Here is a 16263-nt window from a genome sequence, read left to right as displayed (position 1 = left end):
GAGTGGTGACTTTTGTGTTTCGACTTTTATGTGGCGAGGTTGGTGTGTGTGTGTGGTGAAATGTGTGCTGAGGGTGGTATATGTGTTCAAGCACGTGGTAGTGTGTGGCGCATTTTGTGTTTGTGTTCATATCCCCGTGTGTGGTGAGTATCCCATGTCGGGGCCCCACCTTAGCAACTGTACGGTATATACTCTTTGTCGCCATCGCTCTCATTCTTTAAGTCCTCATTGTTCACATCTGGCAGCTGTCAATTTTCCTCCAACACTTTTCCCTTCACTTTTTCCCCATTATGTAGATAGGAGCAAAATTGTTTGGTGAATTGGAACGCGCGGGGTTAAAATTTCACCTCACAACATAGCCTATGACGCTCTCGGGGTCCAGACGTGTGACTGTGCAAAATTTTGTGGCTGTAGCTGCGACGGTACAGATGCCAATCCCGGACATACACACATACATACATACACACATTCAGCTTTATATATTAGATATACCTGTATGTAATCTCCTGTATATAGTATATACCTGTGTGTCATCTCACCTATATATAGTATATATCTGTGTGTCATCTCCTGTATATAGTATATACCTGTATGTCATCTCCTCCTATACATAGCATATACCTGTGTCATCTCCTCCTGTATATACTATATACCTGTAGGTAATCTGCTCCTGTATATAGTATATACCTGTGTGTCATCTCCTCCTGTATATAGTATATACCTGTATGTCATCTCCTCCTGTATGTAGTATGTACCTGTATGTCATCTCCTCCTCTATATAGTATATACCTGTGTGTCATCTCTCCTGTATATAGTATATATCTGTGTGTCATCTCCTCCTGTATATAGTATATACCTGTGTGTCATCTCCCCTGTAAATAGTATATACCTGTGTGTCATCTCCTGTATATAGTATATAGCTGTATGCCATCTCCTCCTGTATTAGCCCTCGTTCACACGTTATTTGGTCAGTATTTTTACCTCAGTATTTGTAAGCTAAAATGGCAGCCTGATAAATCCCCAGCCAACAGTAAGCCCACCCCCTGGCAGTATATATTAGCTCACACATACACATAATAGACTGGTCATGTGACTGACAGCTGCCGGATTCCTATATGGTACATTTGTTGCTCTTGTAGTTTGTCTGCTTATTAATCAGATTTTTATTTTTGAAGGATACCAGACTTGTGTGTGTTTTAGGGCGAGTTTCGTGTGTCAAGTTGTGTGTGTTGAGTTGCGTGTGGCGACATGCATGTAGGGACTTTTGTGAGATGAGTTTTGTGTGGCGACATGCGTGTAGCAACTTTTTGTGTGTCGAGTTGCATGTGACAGGTTAGTGTAGCAAGTTGTGTGCAGCAAGTTTTGCGCATGGCGAGTTTTGCGCGTGGCGAGTTTTATGTGTGGTGCCTTTTGAGTATGTGCAAGTTTTGTGTGAGGCAACTTTTGCATGTGTTGCAACTTTTGTGCATGTGGCAATTTTTCTGCGTGTGGCAATTTTTCTGCGTGTGCAAGTTTTGCGTGTGGCGAGTTTTGCACGTGTGGCGAGTTTTGCATGTGGAGAGTTTTGCGCGTGGCGAGTTTTGAGCGGCGACTTTTGTGTTTCTACTTTTATGTGGCGAGGTTGGTGTATGTGTGGTGAAATGTGCACTGAGGGTGGTATATGTGTTCGAGCACGTGGTAGTGTGTGGCGCATTTTGTGTGTGTGTTCATATCCCCGTGGTGGTGTGATTATCCCATGTTGGGGCCCCACCTTAGCAACTGTACAGTATATACTCTTTGGTGCCATCGCTGTCATTCTTTAAGTCCCCCTTGTTCACATCTGGCAGCTGTTAATTTGCCTCCAACACTTTTCCTTTCATTTTTTCCCCATTATGTAGATAGGGGCAAAATTGTTTGGTGACTTGGAAAGCGCGGGGTTAAAATTTCACCTCACAATATAGCTTTGACGCTCTCAGGGTCCAGACGTGTGACTGTGCAAAATTTTGTGCCTGTAGCTGCGACGCCTCCAACACTTTTCCTTTCACTTTTTCCCCATTATGTAGATAGGGGCAAAATTGTTTGGTGAATTGGAAAGCGCGGGGTTAAAATTTCACCTCACAACATAGCCTATGACGCTCTCGGGGTCCAGACGTGTGACTGTGCAAAATTTTGTGGCTGTAGCTGCTACGGTTCAGATGCCAATCCCGGACATACATACATACATACATACATACACACACACACACATTCAGCTTTATATATTAGATTTTTCACTACTGTATAATAGTAACACTAGTATGAACAATAATGAAATCCTGCAGAGTACCCTCCATATAATAGAAAGAAGAGGTATTCCAATAATGAGGACCAAATGCAGATCCCAGCAGTCATGCCATAGAGTCAGGATTATACACCCGCCTGAATTGTATTGTCTCACAAATCCCCCGTTAGCGGTCTCACAATCAGGATCATACAAATGCTGTGATCCAGAAACGCAATCACTGTGTTTTCTATAGGCTTCAGTGCCCTGCTGGTATTGTGTGCTCGTAGTGCTTCCCCACCGGAGGCCTAGGAGCTGCATACTTGTGCTGGGGCCTCCATTACTCTTAGCTGACTGAGCGATGTTAAAGCTTTACTGACCATCCTGGTTTTATATTCTCTTAACTTGGAAATACATGTAACCTCATGCTTACTGTGAGAGGTGTATGGATATGTAGCTGTGTATGTATATCACAATACTATACATTTTATACTTGCGAAATTGTAATATATAACAATTTCTTCAAATATTAAATTTATAGTAATGTGCAAAAGTTTAAGGTAGGTGTGGAAAATGCTGCAAAGTGTTAATAGTTTGCTTTAGGTTAACTGAAAAAAAGTGAATGAACAAAAGAAAAATCTAATTGAAATCAATGTTTGGTGTGACCGCCACTTCTACACAGTTTTTGAAGGATCTTGGCAAAAAGGATTCCAAACATCTTGCAGATTTAACCACAGATCTTCTGTGTATGTAGTCATGTACAAATCTTTCTGCCTCTTCTTGTAATCCCAGACAGAGCAAATCCTGTTGAGATCGAGGCTCTGTGGGGACTATATCATCAGTTCCAGGACTCCTTGTTCTGAAGATAGTATTTGTTGCCATTGCCTCCTTGATGGTATTGCATGATAGAGAAGGATCTGCCTGTATTTCTCAGTATTGAAGACGCCTTCAAAATCGGTGGGCATTTAACACCACAAGTTGGCACGTGAAATTGTCCTGTGACTTGTACCATGATAGATGGGAAATGTAGATATGACATTGTGTGCCACACCATAGTGCACAGTATTATTACCTACTACCCACCACACCCAATTGAACCTCCTCCTGCTGGATTGTTCATGAAGTGGGAGGTGCTTGTGTGAATCTTCTTAAGAGTGGTGTTTCCTGTGATGTTTGGTGGGCATTCACTGGTGGATCAGGGATTGGGACAGGAAGGTGCCCTGTGACATAGAGATGCAAATGTTGGGGCTTTACAAGTATCCGGTTGTTTTACTATCTGACACTGTGGGAGCTGAATAATCTCTTCTAAGGAGGAGACAGCTGTTGACCATAGATACTGACGATTCATCATCATCTTTTTCAGACAAATAGCAAGGCGTTCACAGCTAAGACGTCTTGTGTCAGGAGACGTTACCGGGAGTTTGCCTGGCTGAGGAAGCAGATTCAGAATTATGCTGGATTAGTGTGAGTTGTGTGTAAACCTTCTGATCGCTGATGTGTCCTATTGTTCTCCACTTCCTATCATCATACAATACCAGTTTTGGTACATATTTCCACATGCCTCTGATTTATTGACCTATCTGTACCCAAAGCAACCAATCAGTGCTCTGCATCCACTCCCTTACCTGTAGAAAGAAATGAGAAAGCTAGCACACAATCAATGAAGTTCACGGTGCTAGTGAACGGGATGTTGAATCCCCAAAGTCATCAAGTTCAAAAGATCACTGCACTCGTATAGTTTTCAAATGCATAATTTCAAAAGTTTATTAAATTTGTGTCAGAGAAAAAAAAAAAAAAAAAAAAAGGTTCCTGGCGAATTTGACGTTTCGGCTAACCCGTAGCCTTGTTCACAAAAATCGCTGTCCTGTGGATGCAGTCAATACTTGATGTCAGCCCGTAGGAGCTGCCTCACCGCCGTGACACAGGACTGTGTCGGCTTCCTCCACTACGCCACCAACGCTTGCTCCCTACCTGCACACAGGACCAGGACGTATATCAATCCGGAACCTACAGGCAGCAGTTCCCATTATAGTGAGGAGACACCACTGTAACTATTGGCCAGCACTTGTGTGGTCCCCGGCAACGATTGGTGACACAGCACTATACCAGCACACTGGATCTGGGACACTGCAAAAAATACTGAACGGATACGGGCTGACATCAAGTATTGACTGCATCCACAGGACAGCGATTTTTGTGAACAAGGCTACGGGTTAGCCGAAACGTCAAATTCGCCAGGAACCTTTTTTTTTTTTTTTTTTTCTCTGACACAAATTTAATAAACTTTTGAAATTATGCATTTGAAAACTATACGAGTGCAGTGATCTTTTGAACTTGATCACTCCCTTACCTGACCTGGAAAAATGAGAGGCAGAAACAAGGCCAAAATGTAGATGAGGCACATTGATTTCATGTATAGCACGTCATTGGAGGATGTGACCGGCTGTCAGATAGGACTCTGGATAGTGACGGTTGTATTTCTCACCAGGCCAGTACCTGCGTTACCTGGAAAACTTCCCTTCCACATTGGTTGCACTGATGATTTCATTGAGACAAGGCGGCAAGGCCTCCAGCAATTCCTAGAACAGTAAGTATTGATTCATTGTAAGGAAGAAAGCTGCTCCCTCCATTATATTTCCTACGTTCTGGGTTCTGTGTGGATCTATTAATGGTTAACGGGAACAATGCAAAAGTTGATGTAAGGGTGATAACTGTAACTATGGGGGAAGAAGTGGTCCTCTTATCCTCCAGCTCCAACAGAGTGGTGTATGGACTTTGCCTGCAGACTACAGATTTTCTTTTGAGCCTGAACGTTGCTCTGCCCCTGCCAGAGCCTAGGCTGAGGCTTGCTGCCTCTAAGTTTTAGCGATTAGAGAAGGTCTCAGGGCCCCAGACCCCAACCCATCCATAATTAATAGGGGCTATACCATGCAGAAAAAAGTTTGGTTACCTTATGCGAACAGCACTTCAAAAAGGAAAATAAAAATGACCCAAATTATTCTACAGCCATTATTTTGGAGCCCCATGCATCATTTTGTGGCAAATCAAAGCCACTTGTACCACCCCCATGTCTGAACATGTTCTCCCATGTCATACATGATACGCGGATTTAATAAAAAACGTAAGCACGGCACCCCCACTTGCAACATTTTCCTAATGCACATTACCCTACTTTTATGGCAAAGTTTATTCGCTAAAGGTGCCCGCTGTTGTAAGAAGATCGGAGAACTTCTCTGCTGCTGGCTGCTCTGTGGATTGCATTGTGCCCTTATGTTGCCGCTTCCTGCATTGTCTGGAGCCCTCACCTAGGGAGGAAATGGCAGCAGCTTCCTATCAATATTCTTTGTGTCTCTCCGCTCTCCATCGCCATGTCGACCAGTCCAGTCGGTGATCGGAGGAGAAGCCGTACAGAGGAGATAAGGAGCAGGTGCCATTTCCATTTTGTAACCAGAGAAAATGCAGAGGCAGCATAATTTGTAGACGCCGTAAATCATGAAACCTCTTAAGAGGAATGCCTAGATCTAGTGTCATATTTTATGTGTACTGATCCTCCTCTCTGAGAGGAAGCCCCCTATTGGAGGTAATACTTCAGTGTGGGTGGTCTTTTACTGTATATAAAAGTGCTGTCCCCCAGACTAGGCAGTGGTAACCTTGTGCTTGTAATTGTTTTTCACCTCCACATGGGTGATTCTGGCCATAAAAAAGCACAACGTTCGGGATTGGTGGGGCCCAGGAGTTGGACCCTTAGTGATAAGTAATATGCCGTAACATTCCGTTGTAGGAAACCTATATAAACTACCGTATATACTCGAGTATAAGCCTAGATTTTCAGCCCAAATTTTTGGGCTGAAAGTGCCCCTCTCGGCTTATACTCGAGTCATGATCGGCGGTGGGGTCGGCGAGTGAGGGGGAGAGAGGACTGTCGCATACTCACCTAGTCCCGGCGCTCCCCCTGCCCGTCCCACGGTCTTCGGTGCCGCAGCTCTTCCTCTGTTCAGCGGTCACGTGGGACCGCTCATTAAAGTTATGAATATGGACTCCACTCCCATAGGGGTGGAGCCGCATATTAATTCCTCTAATGTGCGGTAACGGTGACCGCTGACAGAGGAAGAGGCTGCGGCACCCGGAGACCAGCTGTCCGGGATAAGGAGCCAGGGGCGCCGGGAGCAGGTAAGTATGTCATAGTTACCTGTCCGCGTTCCACACGCCGGGCGCCGCTCCGTCTTCCGCGTCCTCTTGCTCTGACTGTTCAGGTCAGAGGGCGCGATGACGTACTAATCTGCACGCCGCCCTCTGCCTGAACAGTCAGTGCGGAGAGACGCCGAGACGGGACGCTGAGGAGCTGCGGGCAGCAAGAGAGGTGAGTATGTCAGTTTTTTTTTTCATTGCAGCAGCAGCAGCATTATAAATTGCACAGCTTTATATGGAGCATCTATGGGGCCAAAATGAACGGTGCAGAGCATTCTATATGGCACAGCTTTATGTGGAGCATCCATGGGGCCATAATGAATGGTGCAGAGCATTATATATGGCACAGCTTTATGTGGAGCATCTATGGGACCATAATGAACTGTGCAGAGCATTATACAGTGGGGCAAAAAAGTATTTAGTCATTCAGCAATAGTGCAAGTTCCACCACTTAAAAAGATGAGAGGCGTCTGTAATTTACATCATAGGTAGACCTCAACTATGGGAGACAAACTGAGAAATAAAAATCCAGAAAATCACATTGTCTGTTTTTTTATCATTTTATTTGCATATTATGGTGGAAAATAAGTATTTGGTCAGAAACAAACAATCAAGATTTCTGGCTCTCACAGACCTGTAACTTCTTCTTTAAGAGTCTCCTCTTTCCTCCACTCATTACCTGTAGTAATGGCCCCTGTTTAAACTTGTTATCAGTATAAAAAGACACCTGTGCACACCCTCAAACAGTCTGACTCCAAACTCCACTATGGTGAAGACCAAAGAGCTGTCAAAGGACACCAGAAACAAAATTGTAGCCCTGCACCAGGCTGGGAAGACTGAATCTGCAATAGCCAACCAGCTTGGAGTGAAGAAATCAACAGTGGGAGCAATAATTAGAAAATGGAAGACATTCAAGACTGCTGATAATCTCCCTCGATCTGGGGCTCCACGCAAAATCCCACCCCGTGGGGTCAGAATGATCACAAGAACGGTGAGCAAAAATCCCAGAACCACGCGGGGGGACCTAGTGAATGAACTGCAGAGAGCTGGGACCAATGTAACAAGGCCTACCATAAGTAACACACTACGCCACCATGGACTCAGATCCTGCAGTGCCAGACGTGTCCCACTGCTTAAGCCAGTACATGTCCGGGCCCGTCTGAAGTTTGCTAGAGAGCATTTGGATGATCCAGAGGAGTTTTGGGAGAATGTCCTATGGTCTGATGAAACCAAACTGGAACTGTTTGGTAGAAACACAACTTGTCGTGTTTGATGGATGCAACTCAGTATTCTTTTTCCTCCAAACACCATACCTACTGTAAAGCATGGTGGTGGAAGCATCATGCTTTGGGGCTGTTTCTCTGCAAAGGGGCCAGGACGACTGATCCGGGTACATGAAAGAATGAATGGGGCCATGTATCGTGAGATTTTGAGTGCAAACCTCCTTCCATCAGCAAGGGCATTGAAGATGAAACGTGGCTGGGTCTTTCAACATGACAATGATCCAAAGCACACCGCCAGGGCAACGAAGGAGTGGCTTCGTAAGAAGCATTTCAAGGTCCTGGAGTGGCCTAGCCAGTCTCCAGATCTCAACCCTATAGAAAACCTTTGGAGGGAGTTGAAAGTCCGTGTTGCCAAGCGAAAAGCCAAAAACATCACTGCTCTAGAGGAGATCTGCATGGAGGAATGGGCCAACATACCAACAACAGTGTGTGGCAACCTTGTGAAGACTTACAGAAAACGTTTGACCTCTGTCATTGCCAACAAAGGATATATTACAAAGTATTGAGATGAAATTTTGTTTCTGACCAAATACTTATTTTCCACCATAATATGCAAATAAAATGATAAAAAAACAGACCATGTGATTTTCTGGATTTTTTTTTCTCAGTTTGTCTCCCATAGTTGAGGTCTAACTATGATGTAAATTACAGACGCCTCTCATCTTTTTAAGTGGTGGAACTTGCACTATTGCTGACTGACTAAATACTTTTTTGCCCCACTGTATATGGCACAGCTTTATGTGGAGCATCTATGGGACCATAATGAACGGTGCAGAGCATTATATATGGCACAGCTTTATGTGGAGCATCTATGGGACCGTAATGAACTGTGCAGAGCATTATATATGGCACAGCTTTATGTGGAGCATCTATGGGACCATAATGAACGGTGCAGAGCATTATATGTGGCATAGCTTTATATGGAGCATCTATGGGGCCATAATGAACGGTATGGAGCATCTATTTTTATTTTTGAAATTCACCGGTAGCTGCTGCATTTTCCACCCTAGGCTTATACTCGAGTCAATAAGTTTTCCCAGTTTTTTGTGGCAAAATTAGGGGGGTCGGCTTATACTTGAGTATATACGGTATATGTGAAGGTAATTACTAATCATACATCAGTCATGTGAATATGTCAGGGTTGTTTTTCATGAAATTCACTGGGGTGCTGTAATATCGTGGGATTGTAACTGGTAAATAAAAAGGGGCAATGAGACCTGGAACCTCTGGTTCTGAGCCACATTCACACCTGCTTTCTGATATGGATTATGCAAATGGTCTCTTCAGAGAGGAAGAGGACTAGAATTCTAGTGCCACCTATAGGAAGTGGCAATCCTAGCAATCAATGTCGACCCTTTAACGAGACTTTTAGAGGTGGAAAATAGGGAAAAAAACATTTGAAGCAAAAAACGTGGTAAAATATTTACTAACATAAATTACATACTATTATATGTGGTGTTGTCATATACAGGTCCTTCTCAAAAAATTAGCATATAGTGTTAAATTTCATTATTTACCATAATGTAATGATTACAATTAAACTTTCATATACTATAGATTCATTATCCACCAACTGAAATTTGTCAGGTCTTTTATTGTTTTAATACTGATGATTTTGGCATACAACTCCTGATAACCCAAAAAACCTGTCTCAATAAATTAGCATATTTCACCCGACCAATCAAATAAAAGTGTTTTTTAATACCAAACAAAAAAACCATCAAATAATAATGTTCAGTTATGCACTCAATACTTGGTCGGGAATCCTTTGGCAGAAATGACTGCTTCAATGCGGCGTGGCATGGAGGCAATCAGCCTGTGACACTGCTGAGATGTTATGGAGGCCCAGGATGCTTCAATAGCGGCCTTAAGCTCATCCAGAGTGTTGGGTCTTGCGTCTCTCAACTTTCTCTTCACAATATCCCACAGATTCTCTATGGGGTTCAGGTCAGGAGAGTTGGCAGGCCAATTGAGCACAGTAATACCATGGTCAGTAAACCATTTACCAGTGGTTTTGGCACTGTGAGCAGGTGCCAGGTCGTGCTGAAAAATGAAATCTTCATCTCCATAAAGCATTTCAGCCGATGGAAGCATGAAGTGCTCCAAAATCTCCTGATAGCTAGCTGCATTGACCCTGCCCTTGATGAAACACAGTGGACCAACACCAGCAGCTGACATGGCACCCCACACCATCACTGACTGTGGGTACTTGACACTGGACTTCAGGCATTTTGGCATTTCCTTCTCCCCAGTCTTCCTCCAGACTCTGGCACCTTGATTTCCGAATGACATGCAAAATTTGCTTTCATCAGAAAAAAGTACTTGGGACCACTTAGCAACAGTCCAGTGCTGCTTCTCTGTAGCCCAGGTCAGGCGCTTCTGCCGCTGTTTATGGTGCAAAAGTGGCTTTACCTGGGGAATGCGGCACCTGTAGCCCATTTCCTGCACACGCCTGTGCACGGTGGCTCTGGATGTTTCCACACCAGACTCAGTCCACTGCTTCCTCAGGTTCCCCAAGGTCTGGAATCGGTCCTTCTCCACAATCTTCCTCAGGGTCCGGTCACCTCTTCTCGTTGTACAGCGTTTTCTGCCACATTGTTTCCTTCCAACAGACTTACCATTGAGGTGCCTTGATACAGCACTCTGGGAACAGCCTATTTGTTGAGAAATTTCTTTCTGGGTCTTACCCTCTTGCTTGAGGGTGTCAATGATGGCCTTCTTGACATCTGTCAGGTCGCTAGTCTTACCCATGATGGGGGTTTTGAGTAATGAACCAGGCAGGGAGTTTTTAAAAGCCTCAGGTATCTTTTGCATGTGTTTAGAGTTAATTAGTTGATTCAGAAGATTAGGGTAATAGGTCGTTTAGAGAACCTTTTCTTGATATGCTAATTTATTGAGACAGGTTTTTTGGGTTATCAGGAGTTGTAGGCCAAAATCATCAGTATTAAAACAATAAAAGACCTGACAAATTTCAGTTGGTGGATAATGAATCTTTAGTATATGAAAGTTTAATTGTAATCATTACATTATGGTAAATAATGAAATTTAACACTATATGCTAATTTTTTGAGAAGGACCTGTATAATAGTATGTTATGTTGGAAGCTACGGGCAGAAGATGATGCTGCGGGACCAGTGTGGTGTCTGTAAAGTACTATATGAAGACGCTGGAGGGTGAGTATAAGAATGGGGGCACAGGGCTTATATTTAAAGCACCACTACAGCACTGAAAAATAACATTGGAGTGCTGCTTTAAGATCCCATGGGAGAACTATAACTCCCAGCATGCCCTGCAGATCCTATGGCATGCTGGGAGTTACAGTTCACCACAGGAGTGGCAGAGTGCATTTTTATGTGTTATTACTAAACGTTTAATTAATTCTTACTTGTACAGACTGTGCTCAGTGCAGGTCCTGCAGCCAGCCACGCTAGAAAACCAAAAGTATCTATATCTATCTATCTATCTATATCTCTTACAGGACCTATGGTGAGGTAAAGAAGGGCTGGAGCATCGCATGACCGCACAGAGCCCTCCCTCTTGTTATCTCACCACAGGTTGTGTAAGAGGAAGCTGGATTGTTTCTAGTGCGGTGTCTGCAGGACCTGTGATGACATCATGAAGAGGGAGGGCTCTGTGCTGTCAGGTATGTAGCGATCTCTCCTGTGGCATCCTGCTCCTGCCGCTGCCTACTCCACCGGACATCTGATCTCCTCAGCCGCTGCAGGAATCCGGCGCTGGGGAAACCATGTGGGTCCGCTGTTTAAGTGAAGGAATATTCATTTGCTGCTCACTGCTCGGTGCTGACAGGTGGGCGGGGAAGCGGCTAATGAATATTCCTTCACTTTAAGCATCGGGACCATGTGGTTTCCCCAGCACCGGATTCCTGCAGTGGGGACATTTTCCTGCGAGTGCGATCCCACTCGCCGCTGCCCCCTCCCCACGTTACATTCGGATCATAAGACGCACCCCACACTTTCCTCCCAAATTTGGAGTAAAAACAGTGTGTCTTATGGTCCGAAAAATACGGTATGTTGCACAGAGGAGTCAGTGTCCATTTTCGTGAAGTTTGAGTCTCTATATTTGGACCAACTCCATAATACATTGGGTACAGCAGTACAATGCAGGATGTGCTGTAAATGTTTCCATAAGAATTTGGGAAAGTTCTGAAATGTCCTATAAATGTCTGTTCTGTTCCTGATTAAGGATCTGGGCTTTTAGTTGAGATGAGTCTGTGCTGCACGTTAAGTACATGCTCTGTAGTGATCAGTGCTGTGGGGTCGGAGACAGGGAAATGTCCTATAAATGTCTGTTTTGTTCATGATCTAAGGATCTGGGCTTTTAGGTGAGATGAATCTGTGCTGCACTTTATGTACAGTACAGACCAAAAGTTTGGACACACCTTCTTATTTAAAGATTTTTCTTTATTTTCATGACTATGACAATTGTGCATTCACACTGAAGGTTCTTCAAAGTAGCCACCTTTTGCTTTGATGACTGCTTTGCACACTCTTGGCATTCTCTTGATGAGCTTCAAGAGGTAGTCACCGGGAATGGTTTTCCAACAATCTTGAAGGAGTTCCCAGAGATGCTTAGCACTTGTTGGCCCTTTTGCCTTCACTCTGCTGTCCAGCTCACCCCAAACCATCTCGATTGGGTTCAGGTCTGGCGACTGTGGAGGCCAGGTCATCTGGCGTAGCACCCCATCACTCTCCTTCTTGGTCAAATAGCCCTTACACAGCCTGGAGGTGTGTTTGGGGTCATTGTCCTGTTGAAAAATTAATGATGGCCCAACTAAACGCAAACCGGATGGAATAGCATACCACTGCAAGATGCTGTGGTAGCCATGCTGGTTCAGTATGCCTTCAATTTTGAATAAATCCCCAACAGTGTCACCAACGAACCCCCCCCCCTACACCATCACACCTCCTCCTCCATGCTTCACGGTGGGAACCAGGCATGTAGAGTCCATCTGTTCACCTTTTCTGCATCGCACAAAGACACGGTGGTTGGAACCAAAGATCTCAAATTTGGACTCATCAGACCAAAGCACAGATTTCCACTGATCTAATGTCCATTCTTTGTGTTCTTTAGCCCAAACAAGTCTCTTCTGCTTGTTGCCTGTCCTTAGCAGTGGTTTCCTAGCAGCTATTTTAGCATGAAGGCCTGCTGCACAAATTATTTTCTTAACAGTTGTTGTAGAGATGTGTCTGCTGCTAGAACTCTGTGTGGCATTGACCTGGTCTCTAATCTGAGCTGCTGTTAACCTGCGATTTCTGAGGCTGGTGACTCGGATAAACTTATCCTCAGAAGCAGTGGTGACTCTTGGTCTTCCTTTCCTGGGGCGGTCCTCATGTGAGCCAGTTTCTTTGTAGCGCTTGATGGTTTTGCCACTGCACTTGGGGACACTTTCAAAGTTTTCCCAATTTTTCAGACTGACTGACCTTCATTTCTTAAAGTAATGATGGCCACTCGTTTTTCTTTACTTAGCTGCTTTTTTCTTACCATAATACAAATTCTAACAGTCTATTCAGTAGGACTATCAGTTGTGTATCCACCAGACTTCTGCACAACACAACTGATGGTCCCAACCCCATTTATAAGGCAAGAAATCCCACTTATTAAACCTGACAGGGCACACATGTGAAGTGAAAACCATTCCCCGTGACTACCTCTTGAAGCTCATGAAGAGAATGCCAAGAGTGTGCAAAGCAGTCATCAAAGCAAAAGGTGGCTACTTTGAAGAACCTAGAATATAAGACATAATTTCAGTTGTTTCACACTTTTTTGTTGAGTATATTATTCCACATGTGTTAATTCATAGTTTTGATGCCTTCAGTGTGAATGTACAATTTTTATAGTCATGAAAATACAGAAAAATCTTTAAATGAGAAGGTGTGTCCAAACTTTTAGTCTGTACTGTACATGCTCAGTAGTGACCAGTGCTGTGGAGTCACAGACAGGGAATTGTCCTATAAATGTCTGTTCTGTTCCTGATCTAAAGATCTGGGCTTTTAGGTGAGATGAATCTGTGCTGCACTTTATGTACATGCTCAGTAGTGATCAGTGCTGTGGTGTCGGAGTCAGACGTTTGGCTTAGGCTTCTTTCACACTTCCGTCGGTACGGGGCCGTCACAAAGCGCCGGCGTGACGTACCGACGGAAGTGTTTGCTTTCACATTTCCGTCTGCTTTGCCAAGCAGGAAAGATCGTGAGAGCGATATTTCCTGCTGGGCATGCGCAGTGTGAAACACTGGATGCGACGTACGGAAAAACGTTAGTTTGAACATTTTTCTGAGACGACGGTCCGCCAGAAACCGATGCATCCAGTGGACGACGCATGCAACGTATGGCCATACGTCGCAATGCGTCGCTAATACAAGTCTATGGAGAAAAAACGTATCCTGTGGTCAACTTTGCAGGATGCGTTTTTTCTCCAAAACGACGCATTGCGACGTTGGCCAAACGACGGAAGTGTGAAAGTAGCCTAACTGACTCCACAGCCCTGGTTTCCATAGCTGTATATGTATGCATGCACTGCCTGTCTTTATAATAAATGACTTATGACTGCATAGTGTAATCTTAATTCTATCCTAATCTGTACTCTTCTATTGGCAGAACTGTACAGAGCATGGTCCTGTTGTCAGACAGTCAGCTGCATCTCTTCCTGCAGAGCCAGCTCTCAGTGGGAGACATTGAAGCCTGTGTCAAAGGACATCGACCATATACTGCTACAGAAGCAATCCTAAATTATGCGATATCCAACCGAGGATGGACTCAAGAGGAAACTCTGCCTAGGTAGTGGACAAGGATCTGTCAGTCTGGTAGTTCTTTAGTTTTGGTAATGTAGATGTAAAGGGAAAAGTCATGGCTCTGCCTCAAACACTTTGCACTTTATATTCCACTGCAGATTATTTAATAAATGGACTCCGCATCATGTTGTGCCACTCGATTCGTTCCTGGCACATTGTAAGAAGTGAGAATATTTTGTGGATTGAGGTGTGCTGTGTTTTCAGGATTATTTTACACTGGAATCCTTTGTATTATGCATCAGTCTGAAAACTGATTTACCTGGACTCTCTGTGAAAGAAGAGTCCTGTGCGGAGAGCCTCTGCTGCCCTGCCTTGTGGACACACCACACTGATGATGACCGTATTGTTTACTAAGCCCCCCAGCAACTTCCAAGACCCGTATGTCTGGACCCAGACTTTTTTTCAGGAAGGCCCCCTGCGGGTTAAATGTGCAACTCACCCAGGTGTCCTAAGGGAAATGTTAGGTGTCACTGATGTAGGTGTTGAGCTAATGTGAAACCAGATGGTGGCCCAAACGCTAACCACTCCCACTAGCCAGTGGCCACACAATTTTGTTTTAGACTTGTGCGGCCATTGGCCAGCATGGGTGTGCAGCGTTCAGCTGAGTGTTTGGCCAACCGCACTTCTGGACTCACCCTGATGTAATACAACAAATAACATTACCATTATACACCATGGGGATGACTCACCATTTGTGGGTTTTTACCTTTTACTCAGGTTTCATTAGTATTTTTTTTCACTTATCTACAGTGCCTACAAGTAGTATTCAACCCCCTGCAGATTTAGCAGGTTTACACATTTGGAATTAACTTGGCATTGTGACATTTGGACTGTAGATCAGCCTGGAAGTGTGAAATGCACTGCAACAAAAAAGAATGTTATTTCTTTGTTTATTTTTTTTTTTAAATTGGGAAAAGTTTTTTCAGAGGGTCATTTATTATTCAACCCCTCAACCCACCAGAATTCTGTTTGGTTCCCCTAAAGTATTAAGAAGTAGTTCAGGCACAAAGAACAATGAGCTTCACATGTTTGGATTAATTATCTCTTTTTCCAGCCTTTTCTGACTATTTAAGACCCTCCCCAAACTTGTGAACAGCACTCAAACATGGTCAACATGGGAAAGACAAAGGAGCATTCCAAGGCCATCAGAGACAAGATCGTGGAGGGTCACAAGGCTGGCAAGGGGTACAAAACCCTTTCCAAGGAGTTGGGCCTACCTGTCTCCACTGTTGGGTGCATCATCCGGAAGTGGAAGGCTTATGGAACTACTGTTAGCCTTCCATGGCCTGGACAGCCTTTGAAAGTTTCCTCCCGTGCCGAGGCCAGGCTTGTCCGAAGAGTCAAGGCTAACCCAAGGACAACAAGGAAGGAGCTCCGGGAAGATCTCATGGTAGTGGGGACATTGGTTTCAGTCAATTCCATAAGTAACGTACTCCACCACAATGGTCTCCGTTCCAGACGAGCCCGTAAGGTACCTTTACTTTCAAAGCGTCATGTCAAGGCTCGTCTACAGTTTGCTCATGATCACTTGGAGGACTCTGAGACTGACTGGTTCAAGGTTCTCTGGTCTGATGAGACCAAGATCGAGATCTTTGGTGCCAACCACACACGTGACGTTTGGAGACTGGATGGCACTGCATACGACCCCAAGAATACCATCCCTACAGTCAAGCATGGTGGTGGCAGCATCATGCTGTGGGGCTGTTTCTCAGCCAAGGGGCCTGGCCATCTGGTCCGCATCCATG

General features: G+C 44.4%; 1 protein-coding gene across 9 annotated transcripts in view; it reads left to right on the top strand.

Moving 5' to 3' along the window:
- SNX11 (sorting nexin 11) overlaps positions 1-14643 on the top strand; it is a 32141-nt gene extending 17498 nt beyond the window's left edge. For all 9 annotated transcript variants that reach the window (XM_077252220.1, XM_077252214.1, XM_077252221.1 and 6 more), the window contains 3 exons: positions 3603-3703; positions 4728-4826; positions 14325-14643. In XM_077252220.1, coding sequence (XP_077108335.1) covers positions 3603-3703; positions 4728-4826; positions 14325-14508 — 384 coding nt within the window. In that variant the 3' untranslated portion in view covers positions 14509-14643. The remainder of the gene's footprint in view (positions 1-3602; positions 3704-4727; positions 4827-14324) is intronic.
- Positions 14644-16263: the final 1620 nt, after the last annotated feature.

Source organism: Ranitomeya variabilis, chromosome 4, assembly GCF_051348905.1.
Source record: "Ranitomeya variabilis isolate aRanVar5 chromosome 4, aRanVar5.hap1, whole genome shotgun sequence".
Lineage (NCBI taxonomy): Eukaryota > Metazoa > Chordata > Amphibia > Anura > Dendrobatidae > Ranitomeya > Ranitomeya variabilis.
The sequence above is the reverse complement of the archived record's forward strand: the minus strand, read 5'-3'. Positions and strand labels throughout refer to the sequence as shown.